Below are 23,319 nucleotides of genomic sequence, written 5' to 3'. Positions count from 1 at the left end.
ATCACTGGAAAATTACCTATGGTAGGGGGCACCAGGACCCGGTATGTGATATGCTTGTTGCCACCTGGAGAGCTGGATACTTCCTAAGATGCCCTATGATGAATCTTCAGTGTAGATTTGCCACCAATGCTGCTTCTTCATCATGCCCCCATTCCGCCACTACCTCCTCCCTCAACCTCCGCCCCATCACCAACAACAAATATGGCTACTCCATCCTTCTGGCGAGGGTGAGTCAGTAGTCAGTTACATCAAGACAACTATTTCAACTATCTGCATTAATTGACTAGCAGCAATTACAGACTTTGTTTTGGAATATTTCTGCTGCAATATGGAAAGGTAAAATTTCAGAAGTTATTCATTTTTGATGGTATATAAAACTGTTTGGATTATACAGTTTAAAAACCTGTGATGTAACATTTTCACTGATTCAAAACAAAGTTGCATGCGTCAGATCCAGTGTACAGGATATCCTGCATAAATCTGGTCAGATGCACATGCCCGGGAAAAATCCTGGACTGACTGTTAAGTGCAGACCCATGACATCTGTTCTTTGGGGCTCTCTGTACGCCTAACAGTGACCACTGCTTGTAGGGACACTCAAAGGTCAAGAGAGCCACTAGTTAGTTGATTGGCCACAGATCTCAGTGGTGTGACTTCCTCCCTGCTTAAGATGGAAGTCCAGCCCTGAGCTACTGACAGCCTAACAGCCTTTGACTGATTGCAGATTTCCTGATCAAGTGCTTCTCAGCAGAGGCTCCCTCAGTATAAAATTCTGACCTGAATCACTCAGTAGCTAGGTGTCATATTTTGCTTTATAATGTTTCTGTGAAGTGCTTCTGGAGGCCTTATTATGTTAAAGGCTCTATATAAACAGAATTGTTGTTGAACATATATCATCTGCATTGCTGATATTGCTTGAAATCTTGAATAATCAAATGAGGTCTTGCTTCAGCAATTTTATTTCTCCAGATGAAAACATTTCTTAATTTCATTCTGCAGCATGGAAATTGCTGGGTTAAGCCTAGGACTTAACGGAGGATCACTTGATGTGATTTTCTGAACACTCTAGTAAAGCCCTTATTTTACAGTTTCCTGGAATTGCATTAAAGCTTGCCTCTTAACATGCACATCAGGCAAAAATAAACAGAGTAGGTGCATCAATAATATGGCCCATCAACTCTGTACTGCAATAAAGATCCATTTAAAAAACTGGAATAATGCAGACAGTCTGGAGCTTCTGTTTACTAAGCAATATTGCCGAGACAGAGAGAAGCCTGGTTTACTGACCAGGTGATGCAAAAAGAGAGAGAGAGAATAGATGGAATTTACGTCTCCACATGACCCCTCCACCAATTACATAGGTATTAGAGCATATAACTAAAAGTGTAAATGTGGTCACCAGAATTGATAGAAACAGACTTATTCAAGATTTTAGGGAAAAAGATCTCAGACCTGAACAAACCTGTTGTGCTGAGCCACTAATAGTATTCTATATAGCAAGTAGCTCCCATTTTACATAATTTTTTTAAATTCCTAAAAGTTGAAAGAACCCAAACAGCTAGAGAGGCATGCTGAAATACACTGCTAACATAACAAGAGTACTGAGAATGTTTGAATGGAGACTTAGAGTACATAGTATAATAGAAAAATGGATGCACACGGAAACCTGTATACTCAACAATACTTATTAAATAGGCTTCACAGCAGCAATATATGCTCTATGTCACATAAGCTGTGCTCCAAGAACTTAAATGCTCCTAAACAATTATTTAGCTTGATGGACAAGGTGACTCTTAGCTGCAAAGAACTGGCCCAGTTTGATTTTAGACCCTAGCATCTCTTTCAAGGACGCCCTTATTGGAAATCATAGACTGGTTAATAATTTCTACCTCTGCTATATTGCACAGTTTCTGCTTACAGGCAGAAGCCATTCTTTGAGAATTGATTATGTCAAATGCAAAGCACATTTCAAGATCAGGGAAAGAGCTGACTACCTCAATAGAACTAGATGAAATTTGGTCCACACTGTCATTTACGATGGAGCATGCAGTCACTCCTGAACCATCTGCCTTAGACCCATGACAGTGGTCATGGGCACAGTGGGAGCAACTCTTCTGAGTAGTGTAGAGACTTTGAATTCCAAAGATAGAGATGCTTTTTGTTTAAGTTCTTCCAAATGCAACAACTGTGAATAGAAAACTTGGAAATGGGATGCCTAGACCTCAAAGCTGCCCAGAGTACCACAGGCCACAGGGCATATTGAGGACATTGCCAGTGCCTCCAAGAGCAAAGTTTGAAGTAACCCTCTCTCAAATCAACACCATTTCTGGCTAATCCATTATCTCTACACAAGTGTCAAACAAAGTGCCGTCAGAGTGCTGAATTTGACTCATTCAGATCCAGGAGAAAATGAGGACTACAGATGCTGGAGAATCAAAACGTGTGGTGCTGGAAAAAGCCCAGCAGGTCAGGCAGCATCCAAGAGGAAGGAAAGTCAACATTTTGGGCATAAGCCCTTCATCAGCCCATTCATTCCAGGTTTATGCCTGAAATGTCAACTCTCCCACTCGTTCAGATCCAAGATTGCAGGGAGGTCTGGGAGAATAAGATATCCATCAGTATTAGTGAAATGTTGCAGATAATCATCACATTTGCTCTTTTCACAGGGAAAGTACTTCAAAGACATAAAATGATTAATGGCTAGTAACACACAGAGCGAACTGGCCCAAACCACAAATGGCATAGAGGAGTTTGTGGTTGTAAGTGTTTTTTTGAGTAGGTTATTTGTCATAATTGTTGGCAGCATTAAAAAATGACATTGCTATGGTACTTATTAGAAGGTATCTTGGTTTTCTGCTGGGTATATGAGTACACAGAACCACATTCATTCTGAAATGGTTACTTGCTCATTATCATTCTCACTGTCTTCCTCTGCTGTGACTTTGCTATCCTAATTTTGGGCTTCATGATGAGAAAACAGTTATGAAAAATGATGGAATTATTTATGAAACCATGTACAACAATTGTTTGATAGTTACAAAGTAATCCCAAACGAAAGTTCAAAAGCCATGCCAGGTATTTGCAAATGTTACGACGTGGGGTAAACTCTGCTGCTAATTTAAAACCAGCAATACAGAAAAGATTTATCTTGTGCAGTAAACTGTGAAAATTCAAGAGACCAAGAACTACTTAAAGTAAAAATTAGCAATTTTATTTCTTAAAGTATAACAGAGAATGATAAACTAATAACAACTTACAACTCCTTCCTCTAACCTATCTTTTGCCTTCTGTTTCTACAATACTAGTCCAATAAAACCCCCAATTAAGATTTACAAAACAAAACTTCTTATCTTAAAACCAGGCAGCTTTCGGTTCTTCTCTGTATTCCTGTCTTCTTTTCTTCTACTTGGGGATTCTGCTTCACAGGTTACTGATCGATAAAGGTATCTTTAAGAGAACTATTTTTTGGGCAGTCTTTTTACATGCTGGTGACTTGGCAGTTCTCCTCTCAACTGTTTAGTTTTCCCCGGTCTTATACCCCAAAACATTGGATTGTGTCATTGGCTTTTAAGATCGTCAGTATACTAAATTCAAACTTGATTGGAATTTGGTATTTTCAGGGTATAATTTTAAACTGATTGGCTGAATTCAAGTTTGTTTTTGTCTCATAACAACTCAGCCAGTTCTATCTGTTTTGAACCAAATGTTACTTTAATAAATCCTCCAGCACTTGGTGTGCTTACCAAGTCCTTCACTTTCTTAAAGGCACTGTACACTTCTGCACCTTCATAACACAAGAGCATTTTTCTTCAATTTATTTTGTCACTCGAATGTCATAAGTTAAGGCTGTAGAGGGTAGCACAGACCGTTCGTCCCACCCTTGTACTCTTCATTCCTCTTGAAATAAAAGTGGCATAATTGATTGGCTTAAAGTTGGGAAGTCAGTCAGCTTTTAGGAAAGAGACTTTAGTCCATATTGATCTCAATTGCTGATCAAATTAACTGAATAAATAATAACATTTTAGCTTAATTCACTGGTATTATGAGGTTTGAATAGTAATACCATTAATGGGCCTATGGACTCCAGAAAGGCCAGGAGGTCTACAACATATTATACTGTAGTTTGGTCAGTTATTGAAACAATCAAGTTCATTGAATGGTGAACTTGTGACCTCAATATCCGTATATGTTAAAGTAGTCAACCCTTGGTGATCACTTCATAGAATAGTTGGATAACACATTACACATAAACACATAATGTGTATTTTATTAGCATTAATGTGTTTTCAGTAGAAACCTATTCAGAGCTCGCCGTAGTAAGTTTAAATATTTTCAGCACAACAGTACACCAAAGTTGCTTTCTTTTAAACAGCAATTTGTTTACATTCAATAAACATGCTGTAGTTCAGGGATCTATTATATTCCCAATATTTACTGCTTTCCAAAAACAATGCACCCCACCCTCATAGTAATTTTATATCTTTAATATGCTGATGAAAATTTCTTCAACCTCTACAAACTGGAGTCCTAAGGTATGTTTAGGACCTGATGCAATTTTTATTTGTGTCACCCACTGCAGAACATTTTCAATAAAACCTAATAGGATTAGTTTTAGTGACTATTTGAAAGAAATTTGCTAAGGGGCACTCCATTTAGAAGAATGGCATTTTATGTTTTGGTGATTTCCACAAAAGTTTGCCTTGAAGATTGATTTTTTTTCATGTTAGATACCCTCCAATAAACATACAGTTTCAGATGGATGCCCACTTTACTACTTAAAATTGTTAATGATGAACAAAAGGAAGAGGTTCTGCAGCAAGTAACGCTTTCGCAAAGAGCAACGGTCAGGTCTTTTATAAAGTAACAGATGTGGGGATGTTCAATGATCTTACTAGTCCCATAGGGACTGTAGGGTCAGGCTACAGTTCCTGGTTCTGCCTTGAGGATTTTAAGGATAAGTTTAAGACATGAAGAAACTGCGGTTTTCCAGGCTGTTGGAGACTATCTTAATCACCTTCAATAACACATTCCTCTTTTGTGGCAATCAAAGTCACAAAAAGTCTTAGCATTTTTATTTCAGAATCTTTCCAGACCTATTTCCTGCATTATTTCAAAAACATGTTGACACAGGCTTCCTCTTTGTTGGAGTTCATTTGCAGGGACATGCTGAGCTAGCTTTAGCATCAGAAATTAGAAGATTCATCAACTTCAAATCCATGAGATTTTTTTCTGATTGAAATCTTTTTCACGAGATTTCCTCTTGTTTCATCCATGGCCACATTTATACCTAAGTACTGTATTACGACAGAATTTGACTACATAATTGCACGTTGTGGACAAATCCTCCATTAATATGTCCAATAAAAATGTTAACAAAATTACAAGTAGCTTTAAAGATAATTTGACTTAATGGCAATGAAAATGATAGAGGAAGAACATCATTAAATGGTCATGTAAGATGTTGGAAGATTAAGCTGATCTATGGCAGATAGTAATAGTGGTGCATCAGTTAAATTTATGCAATTTATTCTAGCACAGAGCTGGAAACATCCATAACACTTATTGCTATGTATGCACAGTTTTATAAGATGGTTCTGCCTTAAAACGAGATTTTAATTTGAGATCAAATGGAGTAATGAAGAGAAACATATTAACTGAGTTCTGCCCAGCAACATGCCTGTGTGGTCTAGTTATCACAGGGCTTGGGCATCCATGACAAGTGCCATTGAAATGCATACACCAAGTTTAACAGCCTACTCACACACAGACTGTGAACTGTACAATCTTTAGAGTATTGTCTACCAATACACTGACTGTGAACTGTACTACTTACTCAAACATACACAATGAACTCTATTGTGTACACACACATAGAATGTGTACTTCTTTTACCTAAAGATGCACAGACTGTGAAGTGTACTGCCTACATGTCCATAGACTGTGAACTATATTGCCTTCCATGATAGCCCGTGAACTCTGTTTTCCATACACACATTGACTGTGAGGTCCACTGCCTACTCACAGGTCGACTGAATTGTACTGCCTGTCCACACAGACTGTGAACTGTTGAATCCTGTGAATACTGCTTCACAATATGTAGACTGTAAACTGTGTTGTCTTCACACATGTAAACTGTGAACTGACTGCGTAGCCTGTGAACTGTACTGTCTACCCAACTACAGACAGTACGCCTATAGAATGCCAGGTGATTTGAAGGCATTTGTCACATAGACATTGTAGAAGATGGGAGTACAGTCTGAGGATAACGTGTTGATCATTTGGGTTTGAAATAAGAAGGGCATTGTTCATTTAAAAGATTGTGAATCTTTCGAACTGCTTGGGGAATTGGAAGACGCAGGTACAGTTATAACATTTAAAAGACTTGGATAAGTACATGAATTGAAAAGGTTTAGAGGGATATGGGCCAAATGCAGACAGGTGGGAGTAGATTTGATTGGGAACATAGTTAGCGTGGAAAAGGTGGACCAAAGGATCTGTTTCTGTGCTGTATGACTATAATTGTCTAACCTAGGGTGTTGTGGATTTATCTTTCAAAATATTTCAAGCTGAGGTAGACAGCTTTCTGATCCGTTACAGAGAATCAAGAGATGTTGACAATGGCTATGACAGTGGACTTGAGGCAGAAGGTAAAACACTTTTATTGATTGGCAAAGGAGCTGTATGGTTTACTCTTGCTCCTTTTTCTTATTTCCTTATGTTTTGAATGTTCTGCCACTCACAGAAAGACATTCAGACATATTTACATACAGACCATGATTCTAAGGTTTTATTTGTTTTTGGAATTTGAGCATGACCATTTCTTGTTCATCCTCAATTGTCTTTCAGATCCAGAATGTGCTGTTTACTCATACAGAGAGCAGAAACTGTTGCCCTCACTGCTTAGAGAGGAAAGGGCATATAATGAAGATGGTAAAAACAATGACTGCAGATGTTGGAAACCAGATTCTGGATTAGTGGTGCTGGAAGAGCACAGCAGTTCAGGCAGCATCCAAGGAGCAGTAAAATTGAAGTTTCGGGCAAAAGCCCTTCATCAGGAATAAAGGCAGAGAGCATGAAGCGTGGAGAGATAAGCTAGAGGAGGGTGGGGTGGGGAGAAAGTAGATAAGCTAGAGGATTCTCCCCACCCCAACCCTCCTCTAGCTTATCTCTCCACGCTTCAGGCTCACTGCCTTTAGTCCTGATGAAGGGCTTTTGCCCAAAACGTCGATTTCGCTGCACTTTGGACGCTGCCTGAACTGCTGTGCTCTTCCAGCACCACTGATCCAGAATCTGGTTTCCAGCACTTGCAGTCATTGTTTTTACCTCGTTGATTTTAACCCTACTGCGAATCCTCTTGCAAGGATGCCAGCCTTGAAGAGGTTTTCCTCCTCTCTCTACAAGAATCTCAGGGAGTCCCTCTCCCACTGCAACTCCCAGGTCATTCCTCCCTGACCTATCACCTTCATCCCCTCCCCCACTCACCCATTGTACTCTATGCTACTTTCTTCCCACCCCCACCCTCCTCTAGCTTATCTCTCCACACTTCAGGCTCACTGCCTTTATTCCTGATGAAGGGCTTTTGCCCAAAACATCGATTTTGCTGCATTTTAAATGCTGCCTGAACTGTTGTGCTCCTCCAGCACCACTGATCCAGCGTATAATGAAGATGTCAGCATAGTTCGGAATCCTTCCTATACCACAACCAGGTTTTGGGAAGGGATGCCCATGGGCGGTCTTTCCATCCCCCTGCCAATGGCAGGCCTTACATAATCAATTACTAACCATTTAGCAGCCTCATCCCAGAGGTGTGATGGTGTGTGTGCGTGTCGGTGATACTGGACATCAGGACTGGCGTTTCTGACGGTCACCCTGCTACCCTTGCTGCATATGCCCTAACAGCTCTTTTTCAGTGACTGCCATCCTGCACTAGGCCCTAACCCTCTCCAGCAGCCAAAGAAAGATTTCCAGCACGTTAACCAGATTCTCCCTATAGTCTGTGACCACTACTGCCTTCTCTCAAACAGACTGTGAATCTTGGATATACTACTCAGATACAGCTTGTGGACCTTAAATATACAACTAAACTACAACCTGTGAACTCGAGCAGACTGTCTCCCCTACACAAAACCTGTGTATTGTTGTGATCCCAACTGACATTGGACAGAGAAGATGCCAGACTGAAATCTGGCTTGATAGATCATATTTTGTTTTGGTGGTCTTTAGCAAAGCACAAGCATGCAATGCTGTAGGTTTGATTATTAAAATAAAACAGAGGTTCAATATACAAGAGACAAGATGATAAAGTAGAATAAACAAAGTTATTTATATAAAACACAACTTGAAATATTTTAAGAAAAAATGCAGTCACATCTATCTTAACACAATCACTTTACAAAGTTCAGTCACCAGAGACAGTTAGTTTCTCTATCATAATTATAGGTTTGACTTAACTATTTCTTTCAGTTCCTGGTTTTCAGAGTTTGATAGCCTCTTTCTTAAGTTATACAACTGAGCCTAGACTTTCTTAGCTTTGGATAACCTCTTCAGAGTTCCAACCTCTGGTCTGGAACTTTCAAACTAAAATCTTTACACAGAGATAACTATTCATAATAGTTCTAAACTACCTCTTTACTTTGGGAGAAACTGTTTAATATATCTAATTTCTATCACAGCTTCTGCAAACTTAAAAATACAAATTTTCCAAATTGGGATTTTCCCCTTGGCAAGAACAAAATATCTTGATCCTTGGGACAGAAAGCAAGCTGTCCCTCATTGTTTACTCTATCTGCTTGTAAAACTCTTCCAGTGCAAACAAATTTTCACTATGGCAGGGACATCTTCTCTCATACTGTGTTTTTTAAATCATGGCTCCAAAAATACAGGTGAGTTAATTATTAAACCCCCTCAAACACATAGACCAAACTTTAGATGTCACTAGTTCAAAATCTAAACATGAAAGAAAAAGATAACAAAATATATGCATCACACACCTCTTATCACATTATTAACAACGGATGTACAGAATTAAATAGAGGCATATTGGGAAACATTTCCCACTCGGGTATTCAGATAAACAACTATCATGAATACAGCAACGTCCATCCGTTAATGTTAAATGGCATGTATGATTGATTTGTATTTACAGAATTCATGCTTGAAACCTTAAAAAGTCTAACATTTGGTTTTCAAAGTAGAGATGAGAGAAGCATAAGGCAACTCACTTTTCTCCTTGGAACATATCCCCTGTTTTCAGTTGTCTGAGTCTTGCTGAAGTACAATTCTATGTGGACAAGCTATTCTCTGGTATCTCATCCAAATATCTGTCCTTCATTCACAGCCTGGACAGAGAGAGTGTACACACAGACTGAATGTAGGTTTGCTCGCTGAGCTGGAAGGTAGTGTTTTCAGATGTTTCATCACCAAGAGCTTTAACTGATACTACATTGGACAAACAGGCAGAAAACTAGCCACCAGGATACATGAACATCAACTAGCCACAAAGAGACATGACCCACTCTCAGTAGTATCCTTACATACAGATGAGGAAGGACACCACTTTGACTGGGATAATACATCCATCCAAGGAGAAGCCAAACAGAGACACGCACAAGAATCCTAGAAGCATGGCAATCCAACCACATCTCTAATAACAAACACATTGACTTGGATCCCATTTACCATCCCCGAGAAAAAGAACAGGAAATGACATCACCACAGGAAATGGCATCACCAACCCAAGGACAGCTAAACACATAAATAGAAATGGGTCATGCCACCAGTGCTTCATCCAGAGGCTCACTGATGGTGTTACCTAGTATGGTGACAAAACATCTGAAAGCAAACCTTCCAGCTCAGCAAGCAAACCTACATCCAGAACCTCAACCTGAGCTACAAATCTTCTCAAAATTTGTGTATACACAGACTGTTCAGTTATTGGAAGCCAGACAGCTAAACCTGAAGCTCATGTCATAAGTGGACTCAACAGGTGATCTCATTGGACAGAAATAAAGTGATAAAACTCTTAACTTCGCCTCCCTATCTCTGCCCAGGCTAATATCTGAATAGGGCTTTTGCCCAAAACATCAATTTTACTGCTCCTCAGATGCTGCCTGAACTGCTATGCTCTTCCAGCACCATTAATCCAGAATCTGGTTTCCAGCATCTGCAGTTATTGTTCTTACCTAATATCTGAATAGGACCAAAGTTAATAACATCTATGCCCCCATTCAGGTGAAGGTCAGCTGTTTGTATAAATCATGAAACAAGCCTGCGACTAGATACACACAAATATGTTATATAGTTATTGAAGCCTTTTGAGGAGATTCTTTTAAAGGAGTTTACTTCATGCAAGCGAGGTAAATCAATTTTGTAAGGTTTGTGGTTTTTAATCAGATTGTCATGAATGTTGAGATTTCAGGCTGAGAAATGTGCTCACAAAAGGTTTAGTATTGTTCCCTGTGCTATCATTGAGAGAGAGGAATAAATCTCAGCAGAGTTGACAGCAAAGCCAGAGCTGAAATGCAATTTATATGTTTTCAGATGAATATTATTAATTAAGACCCATCTGCATAATGCTGAATGCTCCAGTAACAGCAAACTATGCAGATGTATGGAATCTGAAACAAACAGAAAATGATGGTGAAACTCAACAGGTCTGGCAGCATCTGTGGTGAAAGAAACTGAGTTAATGTTTCAAGTCTGGTTGACTAGTCATACTGCACTCAAAATGTTAACTCAATTTCTCCCACTATAGATGCTGCCAGAGTTGGGTTTCTACAGCATTTTGTGTGTGTGGTACGGTTGCTCCATTTGGCCTTTCCTAGGATTCCTGCTCCTGATCTCTAACTGCAAGGGCAAAATCAAGATTCATTCTGTGAATCAAATAGGGGATGAACATTTATTGTCTGGCCTGACATTTGATGAGAACATTTGGCATCTCTGAAAGTATCTATTAGTGAGAGTTACCGTGTTCAAGAAAGCAGAGAATGGGAGTGATAGTACAAAGAATATAAGTAAGTACAAAGGGAGATAAAACAACTTATCTTATTTTATTGAGAGCCTACATATGTATTCCATCACGGTCTTGCACATGACCATATGTCCTCACCTATGGGTTTATTTCCACTATCGCTCCTGAAAAGAATTAGGAGGTGCCAGTAAAAAACCTCATGAAAATGTCTACCCTTCTCATCGGTAAAGACAATTCTGGTGCAAGGTATCCAATTTTAGTTCCCATAAAAAAAGATATTTATAGATAAGAAATTTATATCAGTCTAACTATGTTTTGAAATGCTAATGAATACAAACCAATACCCACCTTTTGCAGTCTGACCCTCATGTCTTTAACTCACAGGGAAGAAGTAATATTTCATGTTTCTGAACTTGCAGGTTTACTTTTATGAGAAACGAAAGCAGAAATTGCTGGAAAAGCTCAACCGATCTGGTATCATGTCTGGAGAGAAATCAGAATTAGCATTTCGGGTGCAGTGACCCTTCCCTCAGAACTGGTCTTACTTTTATGAGCACAAATTCAGTGTAGACAGTATGCCTCCACCACACCTATGTGATTATGAGTTTTCCAGTTTTCTCAGTGGAACGTGTCTCCTGTGACAGGTACATCTCCAAGGAACATCCACCATATCCAATCAAGAATTCTGGCACGTAAGAACTTAAGAAATATGAGCAGGGTAAGCCACTTGGCTCCTCAGCATACCCGAGAAATATTCAGAAACCTGATTATAATAGAGTAAGCTTTTTATACTGGCTGTATGATTTTTTGGGGAATTGTTTTTGTTTCCAGACTGTGACTAATCATGGGATGAATCACTGGCAGCACTCACGATCAGCACAGGCACAGCACGAACTTCAGTTAAACAAGCTCATCTCTTTGAGAAACTCATTTGCAGATTTCCCCTGTTAACTGTTGCCCACTATATTATTCTTTATTTCAGCCACCATTATATCACTCAATCTCTGGTACAACACTGTTAATTATTTCTCTCTCTCTCTTTCTCTCTAACCCCCTCTCTCTTAATGTGGTACCTCTTCTTTATCTCTCTGCAACAACTGTACCACTCTTGCTCTCTCCTGTACGACAGCATCACTCACTCTCTGATCTCAGTATGGCTTCCTCACTTTTTTCTCCTGCACCACTATATCAGTCACTTACTCTGTGTGTGTGTGGCAGTACTCTCTCTCTCTCTCTCTCTCTCTTCCCAGTACCAGTGTTACACATTATGTATAATTCAACTACTCAGTGAACATTAGTTAATTTATTATCCCTTTGCTCAAACAATAATGGCTTTGTTGCATTCACTTGTGAAAAACATTGGAGGAATGAAGGAGAGTAGAGAATGAAACTTGAAGATTTATTAAAACACTGCATAAAAAGCAAAGACTAGAATTTAGTGTTAGGCTGTGCAATGCATGGATTGAGCCTGGGAGTATTTTGGTATTTTGTGAAAGGCTACATATAAAAGAAAATCTTTCTCCATTCCAGGATTTACAATTATTCTCTTTCTGTCTCAGCATGTCTGTCACAGAAGACTTTTCACAGCATTATCTCTATGCCAGATGGATATATGTTGAAATCATCTTGTTTTTCACAGTTTAGTATTTCCTGTGTCTGCAGGTGCTGATCTCTTTTGCTGTCCTGTTCTGTGGAGTGGTACAGATGATGTACTGGAAGTCTACTTATAAGCATCTGGTGAGTCATATTCCAAACCTGGACTCAGTTACACTTATTTATGTTAATATTGTTTGTAACTGAGTGCAGAAATGACAGATTTTGTTTGTTGTGGTGAACAGGTACCACTGGGAATGGTAGTGTTCCTTTTAAATGGTCAACACAATTTTGTTCACTTCCATTAATGCAGAATTGGCCATAATGTGGCCATGGTCAGCAATAAATTCAAAGTTGCATTCAGATATAATGTCCGAGAAGCAAAACTGCCACACACAGTTCAGTGAAAGGAGCTGAAGAAAATAGACAGTATGTTTCGCAGTAAGGGGAATTTTAACCCAGAAGAGTGCACGGATTTTGTTAGTTGGAACTTTATTTTTAAAAAAATTCTCAAAACTAAACCGACCTCAAACACTCCCATTTTAAGTAGCAACAGAGGGAAAATATTAGGTAATTGGGTGATGGGTGCCTCATTAAAATACTTTAATAAAGCAGTATTCCTCAAATCTTTGGTTCAGTTTTGATACTGACCAACCAGGTTCCCAGCACTGGGGATCCTAGAAGCTATGGGAGGTAACTGCTGCATGGAACCGTTAAGTGCATTTTCAGCATTGTTTGTGGCGTGGAAGGAGTGTTAACTTGTCCAGCATATGGACTTACTCTCCCCATGATTCAATTTCATCACAATGTCTTCCACAGTCTGTGATCTCTTTCTGCACCGTGGGAACCCCAAACTCTGCTTTTCTTTTTTCTCATTTTCTATGGTCCTCTGCAATCCTTTCCCCTCTTCCATGATTCCCTCTGATCCCTGCTGTCTCTTGAGTGCTCCCCCATTCTGCAGCTTTTGAACAAGATGGTGGCAGAATAATAGGGCTGTGTGTTGGCTCGTGAGTCTGGGCTTGTCCATTCCCATCTACTTTCTTTCTTTCTCTTTCTTTTACTTCTGCATTTTCTTTATGTCTTTTATAGCTTTCTTGTTTTTATTTTCTTTAAAGCCTTTTGCACCACTGCAGCCTCCCAGAGCATGGAGGCAGTGGCGGCGAATGTGGCTCCTCCCAGTGATTGGAGGTGGAAGTGGCAGAAGGAAGATCCTTCTCCTGGCATTTCGGGGCTGGTGGCGGCAGTGGCAGTGATGGCAAAGCTCCTCCAGTGATTGGAGGTGGCAGTGTCAGCATGAGCAAGAACATGTCTCCTCCTGGCAATTGATACAAGACCAGCAGGCTGACTGAGACTCCAGATTGTGGTTAGCCCTTGGACTTGCATCGGTGTTTCCAAACATCTTTATGGAAATAAGACTTAGACTTCAATGTCTAGTCCTTTTGGTTTATTTTTAATATATTCTGGCTTTGTAACCAAGATGGCGCCAGAAAATGGTGACTTTGTACACTTTTGACTGCAGTCATGTGTTCCTATACTTAAGTACACGTGACAATGAAATCTAATTTTAATTGTAATTCATTGATGTCCTCTCACTTAATCTCGCTCCCCCTCTTCTCTGCTCAGCAGCACAGGCCTAGTGCCACAAGCCAACCTGCCTGACAGCTGTGGAGCCTCTCACGCTGCTAGCTGCAAGCGGGAAGTGGAATCCAAAGTAGTAGTGACACCCTGCTGCTCTCTCAGCAGCTCCAGAGAAAAACATGAGCTTCTGGCTTTCGTGATCCAGCGAAAAGTGTGAACAGGGATGGGATAAAGACTCAAAACTGGTAAGACAGGGTGCAGAGAGGGATCAGCAGGAAATAAAAGAAGCCTAATGATAAATGAATCAGGAAGACAGAACACAGGACAGACTATATTAAGGAATTACATAATTGGCTGGAGCACAAATAGAAGATTAAAAATAGAATTAATAATAAGGTGGCTTATTATTATTATCCACAATAAAACAGGGGAACTGGAGCCAACTATACATTAATTGGAATCAGATATAGGTGGGATTAGTGAGGTATGACTTCAGAAAAAATTAGCACTGGGAATTAAATATTGCGGGCATAATATATTCAGAAAACATTACCTGAGGAATAAAGGAGATGGGATAGCTAACATTACAATGGTCACACAGGAAGTGACAACCATGGGTAAGATTGAAATGGAATTTATGTGGATGATGTATTGATCACACTTGTAACAGTAATCTATTAATCACCCATTGGTATTAGATGGAGGAAGAAATATTTAAATATATTAGGGAACCTCTAGATCTTTGGAACCATACTATAATATGCTTTAAGGTAAAAATCATGAAGAATAGGAACGTGAGAGAGACCAAGGTAATGGATTGTAGAAAAGTTGATTTGAGTTGCTGACTGGGAATAGGATTTTGGGAAAATAAAATGCACAATAATATTTGACAGCATACGTGGAACACTAAAGGGAAATGTTTAAAGCGATGTTCAGTAGAATTAAGGAAAATCATATTTTGCTGAAAAGCAGTAATAAGCTCAAACTTAATGAGAAACCATGGATAAATGAAGACATAACAGAAAAATTGAAGATAAGGAAATAATACACTAAGTACATGGACTGCAGGGAACAGCATGATAAGGGAGAATAAACAACAAATAGGAAATCAGTCAAAGAGGAATTAGGATGGCAAAGAGGAAATATGAAATGTGTGGAGTTTGCACGTTCTCCCCGTGTTTGCGTGGGTTTCCTCCGGGTGCTCCGGTTTCCTCCCACAATCCAAAGATGTGCAGGTCAGGTGAATTGGCCATGCTAAATTGCCCATGGGGGGAAGGGGTAAATGGAGGGGTATGGGTGGGTTGCGCTTCGGCGGGTCAGTGTGGACTTGTTGGGCCGAAGGGCCTGTTTCCACACTAAGTAATCTAATCTAATCTAAAAAATTGCCAAGAAACATAAAGCAAATTGTAAAATCCTGTACAGGCAGAAATAAAAGTAGGACAGTTAAGATTGAAAAAAAATTAAATAGATTAATCAAACTAAAAGAGGAATAAAATATTTTGTGGTCTAATAGAGGCCTTTAGAATTATGAAAAGCGGGTTTTAATAGAATGCATACGGAGAAAATATTTTCTTTCTTTGTTAAAGAGTATAACTGGAGGCTAACAATATGGGATAGTCACCAAGAAATCCAGGAGAAAGTTCAGAAGAAACTTGTTTATCCAAAGAGTGGGGACAGTGTAGAATTTGCAACTACTGAAATTGATTGAAGTGAATTGTAGAGGTGCATTTAAAGGGAAGCTGAACAAGCATTTAAGGAGAAGGAAATAGGGGGTTATAATGATAAATTCAGATAAGGCAAAATGGGAAGAGGCTTGTATGGACTATTATAGCCAGTCTGGATTGATTGGGCTGAGTGGCCTGTTTCTATACAGGGAATAAAACAACTACTGGGAGTTCTTTAGAAAGAGATAATTAAAAGAATAGAAAAGTGTTGCTAAATGCATATCAATTAGGCCACACTTAACAGTACAGTACTGTGTGCAGTTCATATTATAAACAGACTAAATGCACTGAAGAGGGTAAAAATTGTAAGGATGGGACTAGAAATACCCAATTATACCAATCATGATAGACAAATAGATTTCTAGTCCCATCCTTACAATTTTAACCCTCTTCAGTGCACCTAAGCCTTTTTATAATAAACTCTTGAAAAGCCAATGCATCACCCTAATGTAGATAAATTGTCAACGAATATCTCAATTTCTCTGAAGTAATGCCACAAAAAAACATTTTCCCATCACCAAGTCACCCTTTACTTGCACTTGGAAAGTCTTTGTCGCTGGTCTAGATCCTTCAGAGCTAAGTCTCAGAATCGCTGATACTCTTATCTCTCAGCCAGAGCTCCCTGTTTGGACTAGATTATCAGCCCCATTCAGGGAATTCATATTCTGTGAGATCCAGCTCACCTGATCTCACTACAATCACCATATCACTCCTCCTCCAAGTCCGAGAATATAGGCCAGATCTTTTTCTTATCACGCTACCTGGGGTGTTTTAACACCAGGTTAGATATCCTCTGACTCTGCCTTTGTAATGGGTAGCGTGTAACACACAGGAGCTCTCCTCTTACACCCAGAGCATCTTGGGAGAAATTCATTTTCTTCCTCCGGTGGCAAAGGCATCAATGTGGCATGATCTGCTGAATCAATCCCAAATTCAGACATCTTTTTAATGCTCAGTAGAGAGAGAGAAAATCCACGGGTTCAGACAGCCTTTCCAACTGTTCCGAGGAATGGGCACAATTTGCTCCCACACCGTTTGCAAGTTTGCGGCTTTCACATGATCCTTGTGCTTGTTCAGGACTGTTGCTCCTACCTGAACTTCCTATGTCACTGGACCTGACCTCACGTCGACCAAGACTCTTAACTATGCAGGGCCATTCCCTTGGTTCCTACACCAAACTTTGTTCCCTGTAGTAAACTGTCTCTCTCAATTGGCAGGGTCTGGCGTGGGGCACTTGCATTTTTGATGCCGTTTCACGCTACATCTTGGGTCCGGGAAGATCAAATTTCACCTGGTGCGGAGTCTTCTTGTGATTCGCATCTCTGCTGGATCTTTCTCTGTTGTTGCATGAGGTCCAATAATCAAATAGGAACTGGGATAGTTTGGTATCCAGCAAAGCTGTAGGCAGTTTCTTCAAGCCTGCCTTCAAAGTTTGGACTGTTCTTTCTGCCAGACCATTGGATGATGGATGCTATGGTGCTGTCTTTGTAAACTAAGTCCCACTTGACTTATATGGACAGTTCCATGCCATCCCACTCAACTTTAGGAAATACGAGAATTCCCTGCTAGTAAATGATGGCCTGCTGTGTGTGATCAATACTTATGGGGGTTTGTGTATTACAAAAGTTGTACGCAGTTTTTCTATTGTCGTTCCCCATGTTTAATGAATGAACTCCTTGCATATCCAACCACTTTAAGTGGGCATCTACAATGACTAAGGAGGTTGAACCCAAGAACGGATTTGGATAGTCAAAGTGTAATCAAGTCCAGGGTTTACCCAGCCATTCCCATGAATCTGGGATAGCTGCTGCTGGTAATTCTTGTCCGTGTTGGCACTCTGGGTTGCTCCACTAATGTGGCTATGTCTGCATCCAAGCCTAGCCATCAAACATACCTTCTTGCCAACATATTAATTTTGAAGACCCCAGGATGACCCGGGTGGAGTTGAGTCAGTATCTGGTGGCGATCTTTGCTTGGGACAATCACTCTTGCTCCCCATAATAAGATGCCATCCTCTACTGTGATCTGGTCTCTCTGGGGCCAAAGGTCTGTTTGTGATGGCCCTTTTGTTTCCCCCATCACCATCAGCTGTTTCAGTTTTGCAAAGGACTGGATTTTTCTGCATCCAAAATCTGATATTGTCAGCCATGACTGGACGTGTGTCCAGAAAATTTAAAACCATTCTGGGTATTTAATTAAGACATCAATGTTCTTAGTCATTGTAGATACCCGCTCAAACTGGTTGGACACATATGGAGTTCATTCATAAATATGGGAAAGACGATAAAAAAGCTGCGCACAACTTTTGTAATACACAGACTCCTGGAAGTGGCGGTACCACTGGTGGTGTATCTATCAGTGTGATGCAGCTCATGCATCCATGTTTGCTACTTCACGCTGTTCCAACTTGTAATTATACGCACTTAGTATTAGAACCCACCGCTGAATTCAGTCTGAAGCTATGGGCAGCACTGTCTTAACCGTTTTAAGTAGACCTAGTCGGGATTGGTAGTCCATTATTATTACAAAGTTACAATGGTAAAGGTAACTGTAGGACGCCCTGATTCCAAATATGAATGCCGAATCTTTCTTCTCTATCAGGACGTATTTACACTCTGCATTAGCTAAAGTTCTGGATGCATACACTACTAGGCGTTCCTCACCGTTGAGCCATTTATGCGGTAATACTACCCCGATGCCATATGGGAGGCATCGAATGTCAATACCAGATCTCACTTGGGATCATAGTGTGCCACCGCCTTAGAGAATTTACTTCCCTGAAAACTATGTCTTGGCTATGGAACCACTTCAAAGGCTGACCTTTTTTGAAGCAGTTATTGTAAAGGTGCCAGGGTGGAGGCCAGGTTATATATGAACTTTCCATAATAATTCACCAGTCAAGGAAAGACTGAAGCTCTGGTACACAGATGGGAGCTGAGGCACCTTTGATCACTCTCACTTTATCTTCCAATGGGTGTAGCCCAGTCCTGTGACTTCGTAGGCCAAGTAGGTCATTTGTGATGCCTGGAACACACATTTCCCCTCTATGGCATATGCCTGCCTGGGAGAAACATCTAAGGACTACGACTAAGTGCTCTACGTGCTCATTGTTGGTCTTCCCTGTTATTAGTATGTCACCTAGGTAACTGGTGACCTGGTGACTTTGCTGACCTTGCAAAATGTTCTCCATCGTCCATTGAAAATTTACACAGCTGACGTTGCCACAAATGGCAGTCTCATATATTGATACAAATGTTTACGGGTATTAATTCTACATACTTCTGGGAGTCCTCATCTAACCACAATTGCAAGAATGCATGGCTCATGTCCAGCTTCGTGAAGGACAGCTCTCCTGCCAGTTTTGTATATAAATCCTTTATGTGAGGGAATTGGGTATTTATCCAGCTGCAAAAAGCAGTTCACCATTTGTTTAAAATCCCCACAACGGCGAGCTGACCCATTCGACTTCAAAATCAGTACAATTGGTGCTGTCCATTCCACAAGTAGTTTGATGATTCCTTTGCTTTCCAGCCTTCTGATTTCTGCCTCTATTTAATTGCTGTGGATGGGCCTTGCAGAATTATGGAATTGCTTCCTAGTCAACATGCAAGGTGGTCTGGGCTCCTTTGATAATCCTTAACCTTTCTTGAAAGACTTTTGGACATTTAATTAAGATATCACAAAGGCAACCATTTTCTAATTGAAAGGTGTTGAGCCAATTTCAGTGAATCTCTCTCAAACAATTTTGCACCATCAAGATTGGGCCTGAGCCTCTTACTACAATCAATCAGTGGTAACTGAACCAGCTGCATCTCATAAGAAACCAGAACTGAAGACATTCCCTTAATCTGTAAAGGGTCCCTGTTGTAGCTTCTCACTATTGTACAAACTTAAGATTGAACTCCAGAGTGAATTTTGTTAAAGCCCAGTTGTGCGATCACTAAAATGGCTACTTCGGTATCAACCTCCATTAGAACCAGATGACTATTTAGCCAGAAGTTTATTTTGATTAGTTCTGATTTGGATGTGGCTAAGTATTTTAACTGTTCCAAGCCAGATGTAGGTGGACTTTTCAGGTGCTGGCCTAGAAGTTCCCTTACTCAATATAGATCCAGTAGCATTCCTTTTCTGCTTTGAGTCCGCACACCAGCAGCAACTACAATGGTTTGCCAGCCTGGATCCTAAAGACAGTTTGAACTGTTTGGCCGAGACTCATCTTTATTTTGGGATTTTGCTATGGGCTGATCTAAAGTCCCTCTGTTCAGGATATGTCCTGAGTGAGGCTATGCAATTGCCTTCAGTCAAGTGACATTCCCCTAAACTCAGTCAGTCTGGTGAGTGTCTACTTCTATTGGAATACCCTGTAACTCATTTGCTTCACTTGTTGCATTTTTCAATGATAAAGCCAGTCATAGCACCTGTTTGAAGTCTAGTAGGGCTTCAGCTAGTAGATGCTTTTGCATTGTTACATCGTTAATCCTACATACCAACTGGTCTCTCAACATCTTATTAAAGGTCAAACCAAAGACACATGCTTCTTAACCTGGTCAAAAATCCGGATATCCCTGCTGCCAAGTAAAAATGAATTAGAGGCTTGAGGTCATGATATTTCTTAATTCAATCCATCAACACTTGAAAGGTTTCAATATCTGGAGCATCAGGGGAAGTTAGACTCCTAATAATTGTAAAGGCAGCTTGTGGACCTGCAATCAGGAGAATTACTCGTTGCTTTTCATCTGCCCTAGTGTCATTTGCCTTTTAAAAGTAACACATTCTTTCCACACACTGGGCCCTGTCTTCTACAAATAACAATATGAAGCCTGGAATACTTGGCTCAACTCAAAGACAAGTTGTGGGCGAGTTTTTTCAGGAACATGCTTTACTCTTGTTGCCACTGAAATAACTGCATAGAAGTTAGTATCCCATCACTAAGTCATTCTTTATTTACACGTTGAAAGTCCTAGGCACTAATTCAACTCCCTCAGAACCAGCTTTCAGGTTGTCGAATGTCTAACACTCCTCTTTTTTATCTTCAGCCAGGGCTCCCTGATTGGGGCTGTTAATCTGGTCCAGTCAGGGAACTCATATTCTATGATGTCCACCTGACTGACCTCATTACAACCACTGCACTCTCAACACTATATTTAAAACCTATTTTTTTCTGACATGGATAATTTGGTGTTTTCACCAGAGTAGATGCTGGAAATTTACAAGGATCTGCTATTACATGGAAACTTTCTCATCTATCCTCTGACTGATCTCAGGGTATGTCACCTCCTCACAAAATGTATCTGAGCAGTGGTCTTAGAGCCAATTAAACAAAACAAAACAGCAGTTATCATGCAATACCAGACTGCTGACTGCTCACAGCAACCCGACAGGACATCACCTCCTATTAATTAAACCCTTGATCAGCCATTGTTTGTGCTGTTAAAATTGCAGACGTGATTCACAGACAGTAATAATTAATCTGAAGCAGACATTCTTGGATTTATGCCTGCGTAGTTCAGAGAACCTTTACTTAGTACCTATTACTAATAGAGCCTAATGTGAATGCACAGCCTTTGGCTCAAGGCCTCAATTAATAAATTCCTTGAGGCCTATAAGCCATCATCAATAACCAGAGATTAAATTGAGTTTTGCTTTGTGAAAACTGACAGAAGATACTTCAAGCAAACCATCCAATAAAACTGGATTAGGAGAGGCACGCACTCTAATTTCTGTGGCTTTATGGCATCCATAGCTGTTAAGGGTTGAATTTTACCATGAAATCAGTGAAGTGTCAATTTTAGTGAGTCTCATGGTGGGCTTGTCCTCTTGAGCCCTAGTGAGATTTCACACTCTGGTTCCTGAAACTCACCGCATTAGATGTGCACCATGCCTCTGTGTGTGCCTTCCTCATCATATCTACCTTCTTGCCACAAGCAAGTGTTGTCCCAAAGTTGGGACATATTTAAAATGCCACATTGGGTTGCTGTGTATGCTTTTTGAATATGAAGAATTGCCCCAAGCCTGGCAAACAGAGGAAAAATAAATTCTCCACCCATGCCCCAAGCTTTGCAGACAGGGACCTGAAGGTCCTGGCAGATGGATAGTGCAAGAAAAAGGCCATTCTGTTCCCTCAGGCCTAGCAATGGAGACGACAGCCCCAGATTCTGGTCTGAGGGCTGGCTGCCACCTGTCTGGAGGAACGTGCGGCACTGCCACAAGAAGGTCAATGACCTTCTCAGCTCTATGAGGATAAGTGCTATCCTCTTCTCTCTGTACCCTACACTGAGTCTGTCTCTGCTACAGCACCCACCTATACGCCTCGGCTCATACTCTATCCCTCCCACTATTGCATGCACTAGCTTCCCTCACCTGCTCTCACCCACCTAACGCCATCCACACTGCTAACCATCAATGCCGCCAACTCACTCTCTCGAACACTTTTCCCTACCTACGCCAGCACTAACGGCTGGTCAAACCACTTTCATCTCACTCAATCTCTTATTTCAGGAGTAAACTGCCCACTATAGATCCAAAAGAGCCAAGATATCTGATAGGGCACCCAAAGTCCATCTCCTATTCCCCTACGATGAGAGGACCCTTCCTCTAGCTGGTGAGGACCACAACCATGCCTGTTGTGATGCTCAAACTGCATGTCATGGCAACCAAATAAGAATCATTGCCCATTGGCCTGCTGCTGTCTCATTACGGCCACTAGGAATGTACTCTTAACATGAGCTTCTACTGTTTGTTGCAATGCATTCTCTCTTTTGTCTCCATCAAGCACTGGTGGAACATGCATAGTCTCTGCCTTCAAGACACTGGCCCCTCAAACTATCTCCTCCTCCCCTTCTGAGGAAGAAACCACAGACTCCTCAGGGGTAGCATCGGCATACTAGCTTCTTCCAACCTCTTTCAGGTCAGAAACAGACAGCCCCGATGGAGGTTTGCTTAACTAGATTTAGGAGCACAATCTGGTGAGTACATCACTTTGACAGCTCTACGGTTGGCTGAGGAAACAATGTCCCAGGTCGCTGACATTCGGAGAACTATCTGACACCATCTTACCAGACATCATTCATTCCCAGGCAGAAAAGGACACACAGTGTCAATAATTAGCAACTTGGAGCGATGGACAAGTCATTGTCATGGCCACTGGGCACTGCCTTAAAAGTGGAGGACTTCAACTCTCTTTCTACTGTCTTTTTCTGATATGAACATCTGGCTGTCTTCATGAACAGTCATGATGTGGAGATGCAGGTGCTGGACTGAGTGAACAAAATTAAAAAACACGCAACACCAGGTTATAGTCCAACAGGTTTTTTGGAAGTACAAGCTTTCGTAGTGCTGCTCCATCAAGTAGCTATATGAAGGAGCAACGCTCAGAAGGGTCGTGCCTCTAAATAAACCTGTTGAACTACAACCTGGTGTTGTGTGATTTTTAACTTCATGAATCGCGTGATGGCT

At 40.6% G+C, this 23,319-nt stretch overlaps 1 protein-coding gene across 1 annotated transcript in view; it reads left to right on the top strand.

The window, feature by feature from the left end:
- The window catches only part of LOC132824391 (tetraspanin-32-like), a 75,370-nt gene that overhangs the window by 28,892 nt on the left and 23,159 nt on the right, over positions 1–23,319 (top strand). Inside the window, exon 4 of the mRNA XM_060838813.1 lies at positions 12,632–12,706. Coding sequence (XP_060694796.1) covers positions 12,632–12,706 — 75 coding nt within the window. The remainder of the gene's footprint in view (positions 1–12,631; positions 12,707–23,319) is intronic.

The sequence above is a fragment of the Hemiscyllium ocellatum genome, chromosome 18 (genome assembly GCF_020745735.1).
Source record: "Hemiscyllium ocellatum isolate sHemOce1 chromosome 18, sHemOce1.pat.X.cur, whole genome shotgun sequence".
Lineage (NCBI taxonomy): Eukaryota > Metazoa > Chordata > Chondrichthyes > Orectolobiformes > Hemiscylliidae > Hemiscyllium > Hemiscyllium ocellatum.
Note: the sequence above shows the minus strand (reverse complement) of the source record. Positions and strands in the feature narration are given on the sequence as shown.